General features: G+C 40.7%; 2 protein-coding genes across 3 annotated transcripts in view; one reads left to right on the top strand and one right to left on the bottom strand.

Moving 5' to 3' along the window:
- The window catches only part of zgc:86609 (ER membrane protein complex subunit 3-like), a 27,611-nt gene extending 12,947 nt beyond the window's left edge, over positions 1-14,664 (bottom strand). The window contains exons 1-6 of the mRNA XM_060932420.1: positions 14,012-14,664; positions 4,342-4,399; positions 4,026-4,119; positions 3,794-3,898; positions 500-581; positions 230-309 (exon numbers count right to left, since the gene is read on the bottom strand). Coding sequence (XP_060788403.1) covers positions 230-309; positions 500-581; positions 3,794-3,898; positions 4,026-4,119; positions 4,342-4,399; positions 14,012-14,172 — 580 coding nt within the window. The 5' untranslated portion in view covers positions 14,173-14,664. The remainder of the gene's footprint in view (positions 1-229; positions 310-499; positions 582-3,793; positions 3,899-4,025; positions 4,120-4,341; positions 4,400-14,011) is intronic.
- On the top strand, positions 14,018-20,243 carry uxt (ubiquitously-expressed, prefoldin-like chaperone). Of its 2 annotated transcripts, none has more exons than XM_060932422.1 (7): positions 14,018-15,504; positions 15,765-15,832; positions 15,922-16,003; positions 16,089-16,156; positions 17,001-17,108; positions 17,194-17,257; positions 19,962-20,243. In XM_060932422.1, the coding sequence occupies exons 1-7, from the start codon at positions 15,502-15,504 to the stop codon at positions 20,022-20,024; spliced, it is 456 nt and encodes a 151-aa protein (XP_060788405.1). In that variant the 5' UTR covers positions 14,018-15,501; the 3' UTR covers positions 20,025-20,243. The 2 variants fall into 2 exon arrangements, with proteins under 2 accessions (XP_060788405.1, XP_060788404.1); XM_060932421.1 differs by having other exon boundaries at positions 14,019-15,504; positions 15,724-15,832.

Genomic DNA, 20,243 nt, shown 5'->3' with positions numbered 1-20,243 from the left:
GCAAAATTCGATGATTTACTAAAATTATATTTTTGGCGGCCAAATTCGCGGAATTCCGCAGATTTTTCACAGCCCTGGTTTCTCTTCCACACTTTCCGTCGTCGTTCTCAAATCGAAAACTGAGCTGATATTCAAAAAGAGTGTGGTAAATCTGGATATTTTAGAATTAAATCAGGCTAATATACACCTTACTGATTTATATCTGATGATCGTTATGACTTGAGCTCACCATTGTCCTGCCCAAGTATCAGAGAGTACATGCTCCGTAGGCCAAAGACATTGAGGAAGTACCATGAGGCTGAACTGACCCTGAAAGACAGTCACATACAGATTCAGACTTTGTTTAAACCGAATGATAAAGTTCACTAAAGCCTGATTTATGCACCGACACCAGTTAAACTTTTCTACATCAGCATGATGGACAATATGATCGATCACTAGTCCTGTGAAAAATAAAGAAGACGACAAATCAAACCAAATCAAGGTCTGAATAACGCACCAGGAAGCATCCAGTGACGCCAGTTCAATCCCCCTCTGCAGCATGGGTTTAAACCTCAGAGTCAGTGGAAAGGGGACCTTAGCTGTGGGACGAAAAAAGTACTTCAGTTTAACTGTTGTTCTGCAGTCGAGTGAAAATCTGAGTCTTTTTTTTTAAAGCATGTTTCATGCGAGTTTCATTCAAAGTACATATAAACACTCAAAAGTCTACAGCAGAAATTCCCACGAACGCTCCTGCTGCTTACAAAACGTAATTATACTCATGTACATGATAAAACACAATGTGATATAGGAAAATAATCAGCAATTGGGCAGCGTGATGGTCTCGAAGTTGATTCTTTTCCTATAACAGCATGTCCTGAAGTGTTTCACTCATCTTACACTACACCAATTTGCTAACAATTTTCAATTTTTGTCACTTATGTTATAGCAGGGCGGCACGGTGGTGTAGTGGTTAGCACTGTCGTCTCACAGCAAGAAGGTTCTGGGTTCGAGCCCAGCGGCCGGCGAGGGCCTTTCTGTGTGGAGTTTGCATGTTCTCCTCGTGTCTGTGTGGGTTTCCTCCGGTTTCCCCCACAGTCCAAAGACATGCAGGTTAGGTTAACTGGTGGCTCTAACTTGCCCACAGGTGTGTGTGTGTGTGTGTGTGTGTGTGTGTGTGTGTGTGTGTGAGAGAATGGTTGAGAGGAGAAAACCTCTATAATAATCCAGTAGAAGGTTCCAGGAAACCACTACTGTACTGTACAGCCGCCACGTCACTGTAGCGATATGCCAGATAGAGAGAATGTTATCACAGCTATAAACAGTTGCTCTCTCATCAGCCTCTACTCTATTCCCTTGCTTGAAGTTAAGACAAAAGCTTTCGAGCTTTTAAAGGAGAACTGAAGGCAAATTTTTTATCATCAAAATGCTATTTCTCATTTTATTAAATATCGGAATGCATTTTCGATTGCTATTTTGTCGCTGCTATAGCAAGTTATGAGTGTTTGAAATATGCTCTGTAATATATCAGTCCAGGGCGGCACGGTGGTGTAGTGGTTAGCACTGTCGCCTCACAGCAAGAAGGTCCAGGTTCGAGCCCCGTGGCCGGCGAGGGCCTTTCTGTGTGGAGTTTGCATGTTCTCCCCGTGTCCGCGTGGGTTTCCTCCGGGTGCTCCGGTTTCCCCCACGGTCCAAAGACATGCAGGTTAGGTTAACTGGTGACTCTAAATTGACCGTAGGTGTGAATGTGAGTGTGAATGGTTGTCTGTGTCTATGTGTCAGCCCTGTGATGACCTGGCGACTTGTCCAGGGTGTACCCCGCCTTTCGCCCGTAGTCAGCTGGGATAGGCTCCAGCTTGCCTGCGACCCTGTAGAAGGATAAAGCGGCTAGAGATAATGAGATGAGATGAGATATATCAGTCCATATGTCAAAGCAATGGCTGTAAACGAGATTCGTTGAGACCTGTGCGAGACATCGTAGAACGGAAGTAAAATGTACAGCGGAAATCAAAGCGACCGACATCTACCAACGTTGTCAAAAGACGCACGCGCCCTCTTTCGAATGCTGATGTAATCAAGCCGGAAGTTTTGTTTGTTTTGATAGCGATCAGGAAAGTTTGAAAAAAATACGCAGTAATGGTCATTTAAACTCATTTTTGTGCAATACTTCGTTTGGAAAACAGTTTTCAAAACGGCAGCACTGACACCTGGCTGACACTTGACGTCTCGAAGTCTCGCGAAGATCGCGCGGATAAGCGACGCCTGCCGTGGACCAAACGAACTAAATTCAACACGGCTAAAAACCGAATAGGCTGATAAGTATAATATTTAATTGCGATTAGTTACCAATACGAGTCACGATATAAGGTTACTAAAACCGAAAACGTAATCGAAACGTTAATTAAGAAATAAAGCAAGTTTAAAAATGACTTCAGTTCTCCTTTAAGCTTGAGAAGTTACTAAAAAACCAGAAAGCATAAACTTCTGTGTCACTGGAAAGCACTGACACTGGAGACTCCTTCCATCAATGTTAAAGGAACAGCTCCTTCAAGAAATCTTCACCATATCAAAAATTACAACACATTATTTCAAATTGTTTATTTCTAGCTTTATCTTATATGAAGAGTCATCCATACTGTGAATCGGTGGTTACTTGGCGTAACCATGGGGACAGCCATGGCCTGAAAGGTTAGAGAAGCAGTCTTGGACCCAAAGGGTCACCAGTTCGATTCCCGGGACCAACAGGAAAAATGTGAGTGAATGAACAGCACTTTCCTCTCCTGCTGTATCATGGCTGAAGTGCCCTTGAGCAAGCAAACCCCGATCTGCTCCCTGGGCACTGCAGCATTGCTGCCCACTGCTCTGGGTGTGTGTGTGTGTGCACAAGCTCATTGCATGCGTGTGTTCACAGCTTCAGATTTTCAGGAATTTCACTGTGCTTGAGTGTACATGTGACAAAATCATCATCATCTTCAAACCAATGTTTTGAACTGCAGCTCACACTTCTGTCAGAGCTGCTGTTAAAGAAAACTAATCAAAACCTTCTGACCAATCGGATTTGACAGCATAATTATTCTACAGTTTACGAGAATATTGACTGCCCCCCGTAGTAGCACCAGAGCCCACCAGGGGGCGACTCTCGGGCTGAAATGCACCGGTTGTCAGATTCAGGGTTAAGGCCAATTTATGCTGACAACGCAGTCCTCGCAGATGGCGTCGCAGATAGTGTCGCAGATAGTGTCTGCATAGCCCCCCCCCTTCGCAGACGCTCTGCACGCACCTCCCAAAAATTGTGACCACCGCAGAAGCCTCGCAGACAGTGTCGCAGACAAGAGGGCTCTGATTGGTCCACTCTACATCCGCTGTACACGCACTTCCGCTTCCCTACTTTCCCGGTTTGTTTTGTTTTCACGACCGCCATTTTTAAAAACACGAGCGAAGATGGAGCAGCACGAAGAGCGGTTGATTGAGGAAGTGAGGAAGTACGGACATCTATACGACTCCAGTTCTAGTCATTATAAGTAACCGGAGGATAAACACTCCACTAACCACACCCACCAACTACTCCTAGTGATTTCGCGACTTCGCGCCCCCTTGCGTTGTGGCGGTGAATAACATCGCGCACGCCTATTACTCCCCGCTCAACGATAAATTACAACTGTCTGCGAAAAGCTATCTGCGAAAGCCTTGTCGCAAGAGCATGCAGAGGCCTTTAGTTTGGAATACTGAGGAGAAAAACGCATTGTAGAAATGTTAAACATTTTAAAACATTTTTGTAATCAAGGTCACTTCTGCTCTGCTCTGCTGCACTCACTAGTGACAAATCCAGAGAAAGCCCAGTTGATCCATCCGCCGATTAAAATCATTGGCAGGACGTTGGTGAGATTTCCTTTCATCATGTCGGTCATCATGCTGGTATCTGAGGGAAAAAAATGAAAACGACATGTATACTAAACCTCAGTAATGATCCTACTTTACCTGATCAACATTAAAGCTGATTTTCAGCACAGAGTTTCTCTGTGGTTAATCAGATGTTCACGCCTTACCAGTAATGGGATTTTTAGGAACCACTTTTCTCTTGACCTTCTTGAAGAATCCAGTTTCAGCGTTGTTAAAATAGTGTTTACGCATGGCAAACGACTGCAATGAGACAAAAATCAATGCCAAATCTCAAACTCCTCCAGCCACAATCCTTCCCTAACGTGGTAGGAATAATAAATTACCTGCAACAGTTTTTTTGTTTTAAATCAAGGGCACTGTGAATCATCATGCACTTTCTTTGAGAAGAAGATTATAATTTAAAACTAAAATTCAGGTGCTGACATTTTATTCAGGTTTGAATAAAGGTTTGGGGATTGATACCTGTTTGGGGAGGTACTTCCCGTTCTCTCTCAATATGCGGCTGCGTATTAATATTTGGCTGCAAACAAAGAAACGAGACTTAGCATAGAAACTAACACTTGTAACACTAATACAGTACCATTACTGCGAGAAACTACACAGAAAAGCTAATGAATACTAAATAAACATGACATTACCACATTTTGCCATTAACTTACTAATTTTGAGCTTATTTACTTTAGAGCTTCCAACAATTGACCACCATTATTCCCAACAACCGACCACCATTATTCCTCAACAAGCAATCACTGACCACTATTATTCCCAGCAACCAATCACTGACCACCATCATTCCCAACCACTGACCACCATTATTCCCAACAACCGACCACTGACCACCATTATTCCCAACAACTGACCACCATTATTCCCAGCAACCGACCACCATTATTCCCAGCAACCGACCACCATTATTCCCAGCAACCGACCACCATTATTCCCAGCAACCGACCACCATTATTCCCCAACAAGCAATCACTGACCACTATTATTCCCAGCAACCAATCACTGACCACCATCATTCCCAACCACTGACCACCATTATTCCCAACAACCGACCACTGACCACCATCATTCCCAACAACTGACCACCATTATTCCCAGCAACCAATCACTGACCACCATCATTCCCAACCACTGACCACCGTTATTCCCAGCAACCAATCACTGACCACCATCATTCCCAACCACTGACCATTATTCCCCAAACCAGACCAGTGACCACCATTATTCCCAGCAACCGACCACCATTATTCCCAGCAACCAACCACCATTATTGCCAGCAACTGACCACCATTATTCTGAACCACTGACCATTATTCCCCAAACCAGACCACTGACCACCATTATTCCCAGCAACCAACCACCATTATTGCCAGCAACCGACCACTGACCACCATTATTCTGAACCACTGACCATTATTCCCCAAACCAGACCACTGACCACCATTATTCCCAACAACTGACCACCAATATTCCCAGCAACCGACCACTGACCACCATTATTCCCAACAACCGACCACCATTATTCCCAGCAACCAATCACTGACCACCATCATTCCCAACCACTGACCACCGTTATTCCCAGCAACCAATCACTGACCACCATCATTCCCAACCACTGACCATTATTCCCCAAACCCGACCAGTGACCACCATTATTCCAAGCAACCGACCACTGACCACCATTATTCTGAACCACTGACCATTATTCCCCAAACCAGACCACTGACCACCATTATTCCCAACAACTGACCACCAATATTCCCAGCAACCGACCACTGACCACCATTATTCCCAACAACCGACCACCATTATTCCCAGCAACCAATCACTGACCACCATCATTCCCAGCAACCAATCACTGACCACCATCAGTCCCAACCACTGACCATTATTCCCCAAACCAGACCAGTGACCACCATTATTCCCAGCAACCGACCACCATTATTGCCAGCAACTGACCACTGACCACCATTATTCTGAACCACTGACCATTATTCCCCAAACCAGACCACTGACCACCATTATTCCCAACAACCAATCACTAGTGAAATTTGCATAATAAAAACAGGTTATTTAATCTGTAACAATCTTCTTCATATCGGTGTCCCAACTGCAGTCCATGTTCATGATTTAAAATAAAACAGTACTTTGTAAATATGTAAATATTTACTAATTGTGGTACAATGATCAAAAAGAACTTCTTTCTATAAGAAATAAGTACCATTCTACTTTATTTTACTCGAAGCTTCTTCAGAAAATCTTCCTTATTTTATTGCGAAACACTCTGTAGCTTTACGCATAGAAAAGTGCTACATAAATAAAGTTTTACTGACTTACACCGTCACACAGCCACTTTTTGCCAGTGTTGCCAATTTGGAGACTGGCACTAGATTTGGCAACTTTTTAGACCCCTTTAGCGACTTTAAATTAAAAAAAAAAAAAAGAGCCTAGTGACAAATCTAGTGACTTTCAGCATGTTAGTGACTGTCTTGAACTCGATACAGCTCTCCAACAGCCGCTGTCATAGGAGTTTAGAAAACATGTTCGCTCCTGATCCTTCCACAACTAATCACTGATCACCGGGTTTAAGAAGAAAGAGAAGAAACCACCTTTATTTGTCACATGCACACTTCGAGCACAGTGAAATTCATCCTCTGCATTTAACCCATCTGAAGCAGTGAACACACACACACGCACCCAGAGCAGTGGGCAGCCACACTACAGCACCCGGGGAGCAGTCAGGGGTTCGGTACCTTGATCAAGGGCACTTCAACCCAAGGCCACCCCACGTTAACCGAACTGCATGTCTTTGAACTGTGGGGGAAACCGGAGCACCCGGAGGAAACTCACGCAGACACGGGGAGAACATGCAAACTCCACACAGAAAGGCCCTCGCCAGCCGCCTGGTTCGAACCCGGAGCCTTGCTGTGAGGCGACCGTGCTAACCACTACACCACCGTGCCGCACCGTCTCAACTCTTTGTTCTTCATTTTAAACTTTGCTTTTGGAGATATTATACTGAATCAGTCCTAAAGGCGAGTAAACATTTTCCTTCATGGCTATTCACCGTCACTGCTTCTTTTTGTCTACATTCTTTACAGAAAGTTTACCATCCTGGAAACGCGTAAAATTTTTCATGCTGATTCCATGACCAAAGAGGACTTTTTTCTCCAAGAAAGATATTGTTTATTCCTTAAATAATTCTCATCTCATTATCTCTAGCCGCTTTATCCTGTTCTACAGGGTCGCAGGCAAGCTGGAGCCTATCCCAGCTGACTACGGGTGAAAGGCGGGGTACACCCTGGACAAGTCGGCAGCTCATCACAGGGCTGACACATAGACACAGACAACCATTCACACTCACATTCACACCTACGGTCAATTTAGAGTCACCAGTTAACCTAACCTGCATGTCTTTGGACTGTGGGGGAAACCGGAGCACCCGGAGGAAACCCACGCGGACACGGGGAGAACATGCAAACTCCGCACAGAAAGGCCCTCGCCAGCCACGGGGCTCGAACCCGGACCTTCTTGCTGTGAGGTGACAGCGCTAACCACTATAACACCATGCTGCCTCTCCTTAAATCATTATTATTATTATTTTCTATTCTGATAAAACTAGATTCTATTTAACAATTATTCGCCGGAAGTGAAGTGAATATCGGTGAATGATAACCAAGATGAAGTCAAGGTTATTATTCACTGATATTCACTCAGCATGAGGTGGATAATTGTTTGAGTATAAATACACAGGTGATTTTTTTTATCGTATTTAAAAAATTTCAAACTTCAAAAGCGCCATGTAAATGTCATAACGGTGTGGCACAGACTTGTGTCACTTATCTACACCAACTCACATAAAATACTTTGTTTTTAAAGTCAATAAAGTAAATCACAATTCCACCTTACCTTTGAATAGTTTTAGACCAAACTTCATAGCATCTTTAGTGTTTTTAGGAAACAGCATTTTCTTTCACCATTTGTAATTCTTCCTCATTCATGGTGACAAAGTGAATGGCCACCATTTTGCCGAGTCGCTCGAGGTGATTATCGAGAAATAGTCCAAATTTCTCTACCAATCAGCGCACGCGATCTTCTATAATCACCTGCGTATTTATAGTAATATTATTCTATCCACATTCACTGGATATGAGCAATTGCACGCTATGTTTGGCTACTCTACTACTAGGATATCAGCTCATATACCGTGAGTAGAGAAAAACAAAATGGCAGAATGTGCTGCTGAACCAACCAAGGATGAAATAAAAACAACTTGAAAACAAAACCCAAAAATATACAAAAAAAAGTAGCAACAAAATATGTAATGAAAGTATTTGATAGTAAGAACCTATCTTTTTTTTTAAAGGGGTCATTCCGTGCCAACTCACCTAAATTTCAGGAACTCCCCCACATCACCGTCTCAGATTTTACTCAAAAAATTCTCTAATCAAGAATCATATGTTTGTACCACACATGCAAAATATTAGCCCCCAATTATGTTGTAGTTTTGGAACTACAGGCCTTTGAAATATTGATGTCAAAACACCACATGTCGAAATTGGCTCTTTCCCCAACTTCAGAGACCCATAACTTTTTATTGCAGCTATCTAGAAAGTTGTGTGTGCAGATTCTTACTGAATGATACCCACTCTTTTCAAATCTGTTGCCAGAAAGCCTCTGAAGGACATACTTTTTGCATAATAGGAAGCCAAAAATGGCATTTTGGCCAAAATCGCTTAAAATTCATTAAAACTCAAAGGGGCCTAGTAGAAATATGAAACTAGTTAGATTTTTTTCCTCATTACATAGTAATTGTAGGGTTATCTGTTCACAGAAACATATTTTGCGATGAAAATTATATTCCTGAATTTTTAAAAATTTTTTTAACATCTTACGTCCTTTCCGAGGGGGCTAAAATAGGGCATTTTTGCCATCTTATTTGTTAATGTGGCTAGGGGTTTAGGATCTTCTAGTTTTTTGTGAAGATGCTCTCATATAAGATGTAACTACTCCCTGATTTTTTTTAACAAACGCCCCTTGCTTCATATTTTAATAATTTTTTTTGTACATGGACAGTTTCATCATTTTTCACTTTTTTCCACATTCAGAACTCTGTAACTCTACATTGGAAAATTCCTACTAGCAGCTATTTCAGATTTACATACACTGACACACAAATTTTCATATTTTAGTAGTAGTCTGCCCAAGAAATTCATATTTTTCTTTCTATTGGGACCTAAAAACAGCTATTTGGCCAAAAATGACAAAAATGTTGACTTGATATTTTTCAAGTTCTGGAGGGAATGGGCTATTTTCCTCATAAATTAAAGATGCGGTGACTTTTTCTATCCTGGAACAAGATCTCATCACAGCTTCTGCCCAATTGCACCCACTCAGCTGGAGATGAGAAGGGTTTCTTCTGATGTGGTACCATCATCGGTAGTGGACATAGGACCTGAAACCACACCAGTTTTACAGTCCCAGTTACAGGCCCCAAGCCAAATGTCCCAATCTGCACCAAATATGTACCAGCCAGGCAAATATATTGCCTGTGTTTATGACAGAAAATGGTACATTGGAAATATTGTCACCAGAAATGAAGAAGAAAATGATGTGTATGTCAATTTCATGAGACAAGGACGAGGCAACACATTCTCATGGCCACCACAAAGCAGGAAAGATGAATGTTGGGTGCCTTTGCTTCATGTCCTTTGTGTGGTAGAGGCCCCAAACATAAAAAGTGGGGGACGCCATTACCAACTAACAGAGGATGACTTCAAACTTGTGAAAGACTTAAGTTTTAACTTATGTACTACTAGATGACAGTTTATGAGTGTCTTAGCACATCACATGAAACTGTACTGCCTGTGAATGAATTACCCATTATCACGGATGCCCATATTTGACTTTAAATTATGTACAAATCTTGTGATGTTTTTCAACATCATGATCATGGATCATTGAATGTGTTAATATGTAAATAAAACCTCATTGCTAAATGTTTTGTGCTTACACAACCTTGAAGTATATTAAAAATACTACTCCAGAATTTTGTTGTTATTTTTCTATATTTTCCAAGGATATTCAACAAAAATTGCAATTATACCTAAAATTTTCTAATAGCAAAAAATAATATACAATACAGTAAAAGTTGTTCAGGAAATGTGTATGCCTAGATTAGGTTCTTATAAGCCTTAATTTGTGTGCAAAACACCCCTTTATTATTCCCTTGTTTATTAAAAGCTGCCCAGCGTTTTTGTCATTTTTGGCCAAATAGCTGTTTTTAGGTCCCAATAGAAAGAAAAATATGAATTTCTTGGGCATACAACTACTAAAATATGAAAATTTGTGTGTCAGTGTATGTAAATCTGAAATAGCTGCTAGTAGGAATCTTCCAATTTAGAGTTACAGAGTTCTGAATGTGGAAAAAAGTGAAAAATGATGAAACTGTCCATGTACAAAAAAAATTATTAAAATATGAAGCAAGGGGCGTTTGTTAAAAAAAATCAGGGAGTAGTTACATCTTATATGAGAGCATCTTCACAAAAAATTTGAAGATCCTAAACCCCTAGCCACATGACCAAATAAGATGGCGAAAATGCCCTATTTTAGCCCCCTCGGAAAGGACGTAAGATGTTAAAATTTTTTTTGTAAATTCAGGAATTGAAATTTCATGGCAAAATATGTTTCTGTGAACAGATAACAACCCTATAAATACTATGTAGTGAGGAAAAAAATCTAACTAGCTTCATATTTCTACTATGCCCCCTAGAGTTTTAATGAATTTTATGTGATTTTGGCCAAAACGTCATTTTTGGCTTCCCATTATGCAAAACGTATGTCCTTCAGAGGCTTTCTGACAACAGATTTGAAAAGAGTGGGTATCATTCAGTAAGAATCTGCAAACACAACTGTCTAGATAGCTGCAATAAAAAAAAGTTATGGGTCTCTGAAGTTGGGGAAAGAGCCATTTCGTCATGTGGTATTTTGACATCAAAATTTTAAAGGCCAGTAGTTCCAAAACTACAATGAATTGGGAGCTAATATTTTGCATGTGTGGTACAAACATATGATTCTTGATTATAGAATTTTTTGAGCAAAATCTGAGACGGTGATGTGGGGACCCTTAGGTGAGTTGGCACGGAATGACCCAAAGAATTATTATTATCGCATTTTTCACAAATTGCTCCTGTCATTTCGCCGGTTTGTTTACATTCTTCATCTTTAAGCATTAAAATTTGTTGAATTTTTTTAGACTGGTTCAAAAGCTCAAAAAAGTTTGAAAATTACAGAACTGAAATGTCCAAGGAAGAATTAAATAAATGTCTAAAGCTACTCTATACCTCGGCACGACGGCACTTTCTACAAAAAAAAAAACAAACTCAAGTCAATTCGTGCAGCCATGGATAGGTTTTTAAGAAGTCCGTCTAACCGGAAATTATTTTGTAGAAATGTTTGACGTTTTGTAGAAAGTTTTTATTTAGCAAATTTGCAAAAAATAACAATAAAAATGCTCCGTTTCTCAAAATCCAGTGAATGTGGATGGAATAAAACAGTTATTCTGCTCAATCTCGTCGTACATGGGTTATAGCTGTTATCAGCTCATGTACAACTCGATATCGTGGAATAACTTAATTATTTTTTTCACGGTCCGGTTTCCATCAAATCCTGCGCTCCGATTGGCTCGCGAGTGGTCCGGAATACTACGATCCAGACCCCAGTTACGGACCTTTAGCGACTTGGTCGTTCACAACAACAAACACAGTAGCAATCTTTTGTCAACATTTATTTTCGCATTTCTCAGGAGAATAGCATTAATTTTACAGCATGGATAGCGATAACAGTCTTCACAGCGAAAGTGGGTTTTACTACCCTGAGGAAGAAGAAATAAAAGAAAACATTTCAGGAGAAAGCAGAAAACCTCTAACTGTTGCTAACGCCGAGTAAATCCAGCAGTTTATTGAGGAGCAAAGGACAGAAAATACAACAAAAATGATGACCTACGACCTCAATGTCTTTGAGAAGTTCTGTCGAAACCTAAATGAAGATCGAAAAGTGGAAGACATACCTGGCGAAGAACTAAAACATGTTGCTGTAGCAGGTTTGTTCTAAATATGGTTTCCCTTTCGGGCGCTCTCTTTTTCTGTTAGAATTTGGTAAAGAAAAAAATAAATATATTATTTACCAGCTTAAGGTCGGTCCGTATCGTGAAATACCGTGACCGAGGTCTTGAAAACACTGACCTCGGCGCAGAGGTACTGAAGTCGTGATTTTCAAGACCTCAGTCATGGTATTCCACGATATGCCTCTCTATGTGTCTCTCTTGCTCTCTCTCTTGTGTCTCTCTCTCTCTCTCGTCTTTGCCTCTCTCTCTCTCTCTCTCTCTCTCCCCCTCCCTCGTGCCTTTGTCTCTCTATCTCTCGTGTCTTGGTCTCTGTCTCTCTCTCCTGGTCTCTCTCTCTCTCTCTCTCGCGTCTTGGTCTCTGTCTCTCTCTCCTGGTCTCTCTCTCTCGTCTTTGTCTCTCTCTAGCTCGTGTCTTGGTCTCTGTCTCTCTCTCCTGGTCTCTCTCTCGTGCGTCTCTCGCTCGCTCCTCTCTCGTGTGTCTCATGTCTTTTTCTCTCTCTCTCTCTCTCTCTCTCTCATGTCTTTGTCTCTCTCTGTCTCTGATGTGTCTCTTTGGATTACAAATCAGCCCAGAGGCCTCGGTCAGTATTTTCAAGACCTTGGTCACGGTATTTCAGGATACGGACCTCCCAGATGGTAAATTATATACAGTATATTCATTTTTTTCACGGTGCGGTTTCCATCAAATCCTGCGCTCTGATTGGCTGGCGAGCGGGTCCGTATCCTATGTTACGGACCTCTGGCGACTCGCTCGTTCACAATAACAACAAACATAGTAGCAATTTTGGTCAACATTTATTTTTGCATTTCTCAGGAGAATAGCGTTAATTTTACAGCATGGATAGCGATAACGACAGCGTTCACAGCGAAAGCGAGTTTTACTACCCTGAGGAAGAAGAAATAAAAGAAAACATTTCAGGAGAAAGCTAAAAACCTCTAACTGTTGCTAACGCCGAGCAAAAACATGGCTGAATGACTCAATTTTGTATAAATAGGGGACTACATAGGCGGCAAAATGTAGTTTTTTTTCCTGCCATGGAAGTGCACTTGTATACCGAGGAGGAAGCAATTTGCATTACAGGCGTGAATGAGGATTCAAAATGGCGGCTCGGCTCGGTTTTCCCTTTCGGGCGCTCTCGTTTTCTGTTAGAATTTGGTAAAGAAAAAAATATGGCTAAGATGTCTGCCAGTTTTCTGGAAGTCCTCTCATACTCCCGCACTAGTCGAAGGGAACTCATCCCAAAGTGTGTAGAAACATATCTGTGAAGATACTCAGTCGTCCAGGTACATAGTAATCTGTGGTTGGTAGAAGAGAGCAACTGGACTTGCTTGAAAAGTCTTGAAGACGTTTCGCCTCTCGTCCGAAAGGCATCATCAGTTCTGTCTGTCTAATAGGGAGTATCAAGTATTTATCTTCACAGATATGTTTCTACGCACTTTGGGATGAGTTCCCTTCGACTAGTGCGGGAGTATGAGAGGACTTCCAGAAAACTGGCAGACATCTTAGCCAGAGAGGATCGTTCAATTTTGTCAGCCTGGAACGACCATCACTGAACAGAGGTGGGTGTCTATGACATCTATCAGCCACCTTCAATGCAGCCATCAGCATTCTGATTTGGATTCTATTATGATCCATGAGAGGATAAATACTTGATACTCCCTATTAGACAGACAGAACTGATGATGCCTTTCGGACGAGAGGCGAAACGTCTTCAAGACTTTTCAAGCAAGTCCAGTTGCTCTCTTCTACCAACCACAGATTACTATGTACCTGGACGACTGAGTATCTTCACAGATATGTTCTAAGTGAACATTTTCCTTCTTGAAGTGCCCTGATTTGCAATTCGATACAATACTGATCATAATGACGATCGTCATATCAGATTATGTAAATCAGTATGCAGATTAATCTGTGACGTCACATATTGCCTTTTTGAGCTTGCTTTCGCTACTTTCCCCCGGAAAGAGAAACGAGTCAGCAGTGCTGTTTCCGAGTCTCACCTGTCAGACACCTGCTCCAGCTCCACCTTCTTGTCACTCTGGATGAGTCTGGTAACATAATGCCGCAAAACTCCAACTAAAAACGTGATGAAGACAATCGGTAACACGACCCACACACGGATACTGGAGTCCAGCAGCAGCTCGGGTCCTGCCATGGTCATCTCAGTCAACTCAACACTGCCTTTAATCTGTTTATTTAGAACACCGGCAAGCTAATCACCTGACGCGCGCGCATTTGCTAACTTGTCTAACAACTTCCTGTCAAAGTTAAAAATAAACCCCGGGGACTGTGTTAGCAAAGTTAAATAACAACAACAACCATAAATACTTTAACTTCCTAACTCGTTAGTTTTTAAAACAACTTCACATATACTCCACGTTTTAACAAACATTACAGCACCAAAAGAAACGCGTTATATTCAGTTTTACCACTGCTAGCTTCTGTAACTTCACCTTACAGTTCGACTGCCTGAATCCCAAATGGACTCCTTTTGAAAGCAAAGTGCACTAGATAGTTCGTTCAATCCGTTATTTTATCCCCTACATAGTGCACCTACGTACACAACAGTTGACGGTTTGTGATTTAACCAGTGCGCGTGCTGTGCTATGCTGTACCGTGAGTAGTATGCGCATGCGTTAAAATAGTGTGTCGGTAATGTAATGCTGTTCGATTCCTCTGATTCTGATGTGAGAAATGTACGGAGTCGATTCTAAGAACCCAAATTCGATTCCTTTTTTTTTTTTTAATCGACTCCGGGGCAACTCGCTATCTGATTCTGATTCAAATGTTTTGAATCTACGGAGTCGATTCCATACAAACCTCTGGATTCCAAAACTTCAAATAGGTAACAGAACAGAAAGTCTTGTAAAAAAAAAAAAGAATGAATAAAATAAACAGTGCACAAATATTAATTAGGTAGCTTCATAAAACACGATTATGTCTGACAGTTTGAATCACAGATCATCTTGAGACATTTACCAGACTATGAATCATTTAAACCTAGGATGACTTCCAGGTTAGCTGTGTAATTTAAATTATCAAATAATAATAATCATAATAATAATAATAATAACGTAGGTGGTAGTCTTAAGATCCTTTAGAATTACTCGCATTGTTTATTTAGAATTTATTTTGTTTAGAGTCAACTCAGATTCGAATTCCAGTGCCAGGAATCAGTGAATCGTTTTTTCGGAGTCGACTCCCGGATCGACGCTAAACAGATAGCTAGCCAGCTAGCTGTCGGTAACTTAATTGTTATTTGTTTATTTATTAACTATTGAATATGCAGCGCATATTTAAACACATTAATTATCGTCTGTCGTTGTTGTGAAAGTGTTTGCAAAAGAAAGAAAGAGAGAAAACGAAAGACGGAATGTATTATATCTATAAAAATAATTGAAATCTAGCTAGCATAGGTTGTATGTTGTATTTACTTCCGGGTGATTAGCAAAGTATTTCCTGTGTCTTGTCAACAAGTCAGAATACCTACATGGTATGCGCGTGATTCACTACTTTATCAGTATTTAGTATTGCGTTTGGTTTAAAAGCTGTGAATTAGAAAGAATAAGTTTAAATATTAGTGATAAATATTCTGCTAAGTTGTTGTTTTGCTAATAATCATCAGTAATGGCAGTCTCATATTAGTCTAGTACAGACGTCTAGTGTTATTATTATTATACAGAATTATTATTATTATTATTATTATTATTAGTGATCTGCGATTATTCTCTTCACACAATGACCTCTGGAAAGCCTAACATTAATGAAAAGGTCCTGCAGTATGAATCCTTTATTAATGATGTTTTAAAGAGAGATCTACAGTAAGTAAACACTAACGTACCTTTTCAGCTTCTCTGAATGTGTGTGTTTGACTTTTCTTCCAGTATATCATTCTTCTTTCGTTTTTTAGGAAGGTTTTGGAACAAAGAGATGGTGTGTATGAAAAAATAGCACAATACCTTCAACTGAAGAACACAATTAAAAGTATTCAGGTACGTTATATTTTTCTCTTTTCACTCTCTCCACATTTTGACAGGTTACCCTCAAATCAGTAACCGGTTTCTTTACCTCTTTCAGGAAACTGGGAGCAAAGAGCTGAAGACGGATGTTGATCTCGGCTGTAATTTCTACGTTCAAGCTCATGTGTAAGGGATATTTCTTGTCTGCATCTTAAATATAGTGTGATTGGGAATCAGTTTGTGTTTTGGGATCAGGTCTCAGTGGAAATTAAACAAGAGCAAATGTCTTTTAGGCAAAAAAAGAGACAATAATGTGCACATTGTCTCTCATCTCATTATCTCTAGCCGCTTTATCCTGTTCTACAGGGTCGCAGGCAAGCTGGAGCCTATCCCAGCTGACTACGGGCGAGAGGCGGGGTACACCCTGGACAAGTCGCCAGGTCATCACAGGGTGACACATAGACACAGACAACCATTCACACTCACATTCACACCTACGGTCAATTTAGAGTCACCAGTTAACCTAACCTGCATGTCTTTGGACTGTGGGGGAAACCGGAGCACCCGGAGGAAACCCACGCGGACACGGGGAGAACATGCAAACTCCACACAGAAAGGCCCTTGCCGGCCACGGGGCTCGAACCCAGACCTTCTTGCTGTGAGGCGACAGCGCTAACCACTACACCACCGTGCCGCCAACATCACAACTATTTTTCTTTCTTCCCTCAGAGTTCTTTACTTGTTCTGGTAGTTTTGTCGAATCCCTTTACACAAAATGACCCCCACAGTTGAGGTTTTCCTTTCTTTCTTTCTTTCTTTCTTTCTTTCTTTCTTTCTTTCTTTCCTTCCTTCCATCTGTAATCTTTCTTTCTTTCCATCTGTAATCTTTCTTTTTCTCTTTCACATTATATTATATTATATTATATTATATTATATTATATTATATTATATTATATTATATAGACACGAGTGTTTTACTGGGAAATACGCCACTTGTATTTTTCATCAACTGGACTTCCTCCCATTTCAGGCCTGATACTTCCAAAATCTTTGTTGCTGTTGGATACGGATTTTTTCTCGAATTGACTCTTTCCGAAGCACTGACCTTCATTGAGAAGAAAACCAGACAGCTTACAGAGTAAGATCTTCATCAAGGTCTTCATCCCTGCTGTTTATTCTCATCCACGTGAATCACTGGTTTTGATTTGATTTGTTTGCCGCAGGTACAGCGAGGTTCTTAGCAAAGATGCAGCAAAGATCAAAGCACACATTCGCATGGTTTTGGAGGTAGCTCTTTTTCCATTTCAGTTTGCATGAAGCTTGTTTATTATCTCTGATCATAATGAGGAGTATAAATATGCAGGTGATTGTAGGAAATTGCGTGCACTGATTGGTCGAGAAATTCGGATTATTAACTCCTTATTAACCTCGCTTGCTCGGCCTTTACAGGAAAATATCAGACCAAGGTCTGTCCTTTCAAGACCTCGGTCTGATATTTTCCCGTAAAGTCAGAGTAAGCGAGGTTAATAAGGAGTTTATGATATGGCTTTTTTTATTTCTAAGATTAAAATCGATGGTCCTTATCATGAGGCGTGATGCTGCTTTCAGTCACGTCATATTTGTAATGTAGTTGAGTCACGCATGCAGAATAAACGGCTAGTGAATTCATAACTGAATTTCTATTAGCAGTTAGCGGTTTATGAATGCTCTTCGTTGCTCATTGAATAATTCAGTGACTCTTGTTTGTCTTTTGGCTGTTTTTGATTCAGTTTTGATTTCCGGTTAAATTTTTTTTTTTTTTGCCTTTTTGTTTGCTTTTTGCAACATTGAAAGCCAACGCCTTGGAAAGAAAGTCCGTAATTGCTCACAGGCATTATGGGAAAATACTGCCCGCCAAGGAACCAATTAGAGCGCATGATTTTACCAGAAGTAGCTCGTGCTATATAATAATTCTCGATAATCACCTCGAGCGACTCGGCAAAATGGCGGCCAATCACTTTGTCACCGTAAGTGAGGAAGAATTACAAATGATGAAAGAAAACATTGTTCCTAAAAGCACTAAAGATGCTAGGAAGTTTGGTCTAAAACTATTCAACAGGAAGGTGAAATTTTGATTTATTTCATCGATTTCAAAACAAAGTGTTTTATGTGCGTCGGCGTAGATAAGTGACACAAGTCTGCGCCTCGCCGTTATTACATTTGTGTGCCATTTTTTGAAGTTTGAAATAAATTGTTTTTAATACAATTTTTTTAAATCACCTGTGTATTTATACTACAACCCCGATTCCAAAAAAGTTGGGACAAAGTACAAATTGTAAATAAAAACGGAATGCAATGATATGGAAGTTTCAAAATTCCATATTTTATTCAGAATAGAACATAGATGACATATCAAATGTTTAAACTGAGAAAATGTATCATTTAAAGAGAAAAATTAGGTGATTTTAAATTTCATGACAACACATCTCAAAAAAGTTGGGACAAGGCCATGTTTCCCACTGTGAGACATCCCCTTTTCTCTTTACAACAGTCTGTAAACGTCTGGGGACTGAGGAGACAAGTTGCTCAAGTTTAGGGATAGGAATGTTAAACCATTCTTGTCTAATGTAGGATTCTAGTTGCTCAACTGTCTTAGGTCTTTTTTGTCGTATCTTCCGTTTTATGATGCGCCAAATGTTTTCTATGGGTGAAAGATCTGGACTGCAGGCTGGCCAGTTCAGTACCCGGACCCTTCTTCTACGCAGCCATGATGCTGTAATTGATGCAGTATGTGGTTTGGCATTGTCATGTTGGAAAATGCAAGGTCTTCCCTGAAAGAGACGTCGTCTGGATGGGAGCATATGTTGCTCTAGAACCTGGATATACCTTTCAGCACTGATGGTGTCTTTCCAGATGTGTAAGCTGCCCATGCCACACGCACTAATGCAACCCCATACCATCAGAGATGCAGGCTTCTGAACTGAGCGCTGATAACAACTCGGGTCGTCCTTCTCCTCTTTAGTCCGAATGACACGGCGTCCCCGATTTCCATAAAGAACTTCAAATTTTGATTCGTCTGACCACAGAACAGTTTTCCACTTTGCCACAGTCCATTTTAAATGAGCCTTGGCCCAGAGAAGACGTCTGCGCTTCTGGATCGTGTTTAGATACGGCTTCTTCTTTGAACTATAGAGTTTTAGCTGGCAACGGCAGATGGCACGGTGAATTGTGTTCACAGATAATGTTCTCTGGAAATATTCCTGAGCCCATTTGGTGATTTCCAATACAGAAGCATGCCTGTATGTGATGCAGTGCCGTCTAAGGGCCTGAAGATCACGGGCACCCAGTATGGTTTTCCGGCCTTGACCCTTACGCACAGAGATTCTTCCAGATTCTCTGAATCTTTTGATATTATGCACTGTAGATGATGATATGTTCAAACTCTTTGCAATTTTACACTGTCAAACTCCTTTCTGATATTGCTCCACTATTTGTCGGCGCAGAATTAGGGGGATTGGTGATCCTCTTCCCATCTTTACTTCTGAGAGCCGCTGCCACTCCAAGATGCTCTTTTTATACCCAGTCATGTTAATGACCTATTGCCAATTGACCTAATGAGTTGCAATTTGGTCCTCCAGCTGTTCCTTTTTTGTACCTTTAACTTTTCCAGCCTCTTATTGCCCCTGTCCCAACTTTTTTGAGATGTGTTGCTGTCATGAAATTTCAAATGAGCCAATATTTGGCATGAAATTTCAAAATGTCTCACTTTCGACATTTGATATGTTTTCTATGTTCTATTGTGAATACAATATCAGTTTTTGAGATTTGTAAATTACTGCATTCCGTTTTTATTTACAATTTGTACTTTGTCCCAACTTTTTTGGAATCGGGGTTGTAAAACTAAAACAGTTATCCGCCTCAGGCTCAGTGAAGATCGCTGAATAATAACCTCAGCTTCACCTTCAGTGAACAGTCGTTAAATATTCTAATTATAATGTCTTGTTCTCTGCAGGGTTTAAGGGAACTCCAGGGTCTGAAAGATCTTCCCGAGACGACGAGACGGGAGGTGTTTTAAGCCCCTCACAGCGGCAGACTGATGTCCTTTCTGCCTTTTAAGACACAAAGCACGGCTACAGCGCGTTTGCGCTTTATACTGTAAAGTGATTATGTATTTCAATGACACTTTTTTTTTTTAACCTTAACAGGTTTTACTGTTACGTTACAAAACAGACTCAATAAAGTGCGGCTTATTTTGAATAGCCTTGACGACAATAAAGATGCTTTAGTGACTGAA

This window comes from Neoarius graeffei, chromosome 10 (assembly GCF_027579695.1).
Source record: "Neoarius graeffei isolate fNeoGra1 chromosome 10, fNeoGra1.pri, whole genome shotgun sequence".
In the NCBI taxonomy this organism is placed as follows: Eukaryota; Metazoa; Chordata; class Actinopteri; order Siluriformes; family Ariidae; genus Neoarius; species Neoarius graeffei.
Note: the sequence above shows the minus strand (reverse complement) of the source record. Positions and strands in the feature narration are given on the sequence as shown.

What these genes read in the sequence shown, in the direction of transcription:
- uxt (XM_060932421.1), top strand. Translation starts at nt 15,750, where the DNA reads ATGACCTCTGGAAAGCCTAACATTAATGAAAAGGTCCTGCAGTATGAA. An exon ending in GTTTTAAAGAGAGATCTACA is followed by an intron (nt 15,833 to 15,921) that starts GTAAGTAAACAC and finishes TTCGTTTTTTAG; the next exon opens with GAAGGTTTTGGAACAAAGAG. An exon ending in ACATTCGCATGGTTTTGGAG is followed by an intron (nt 17,258 to 19,961) that starts GTAGCTCTTTTT and finishes TGTTCTCTGCAG; the next exon opens with GGTTTAAGGGAACTCCAGGG.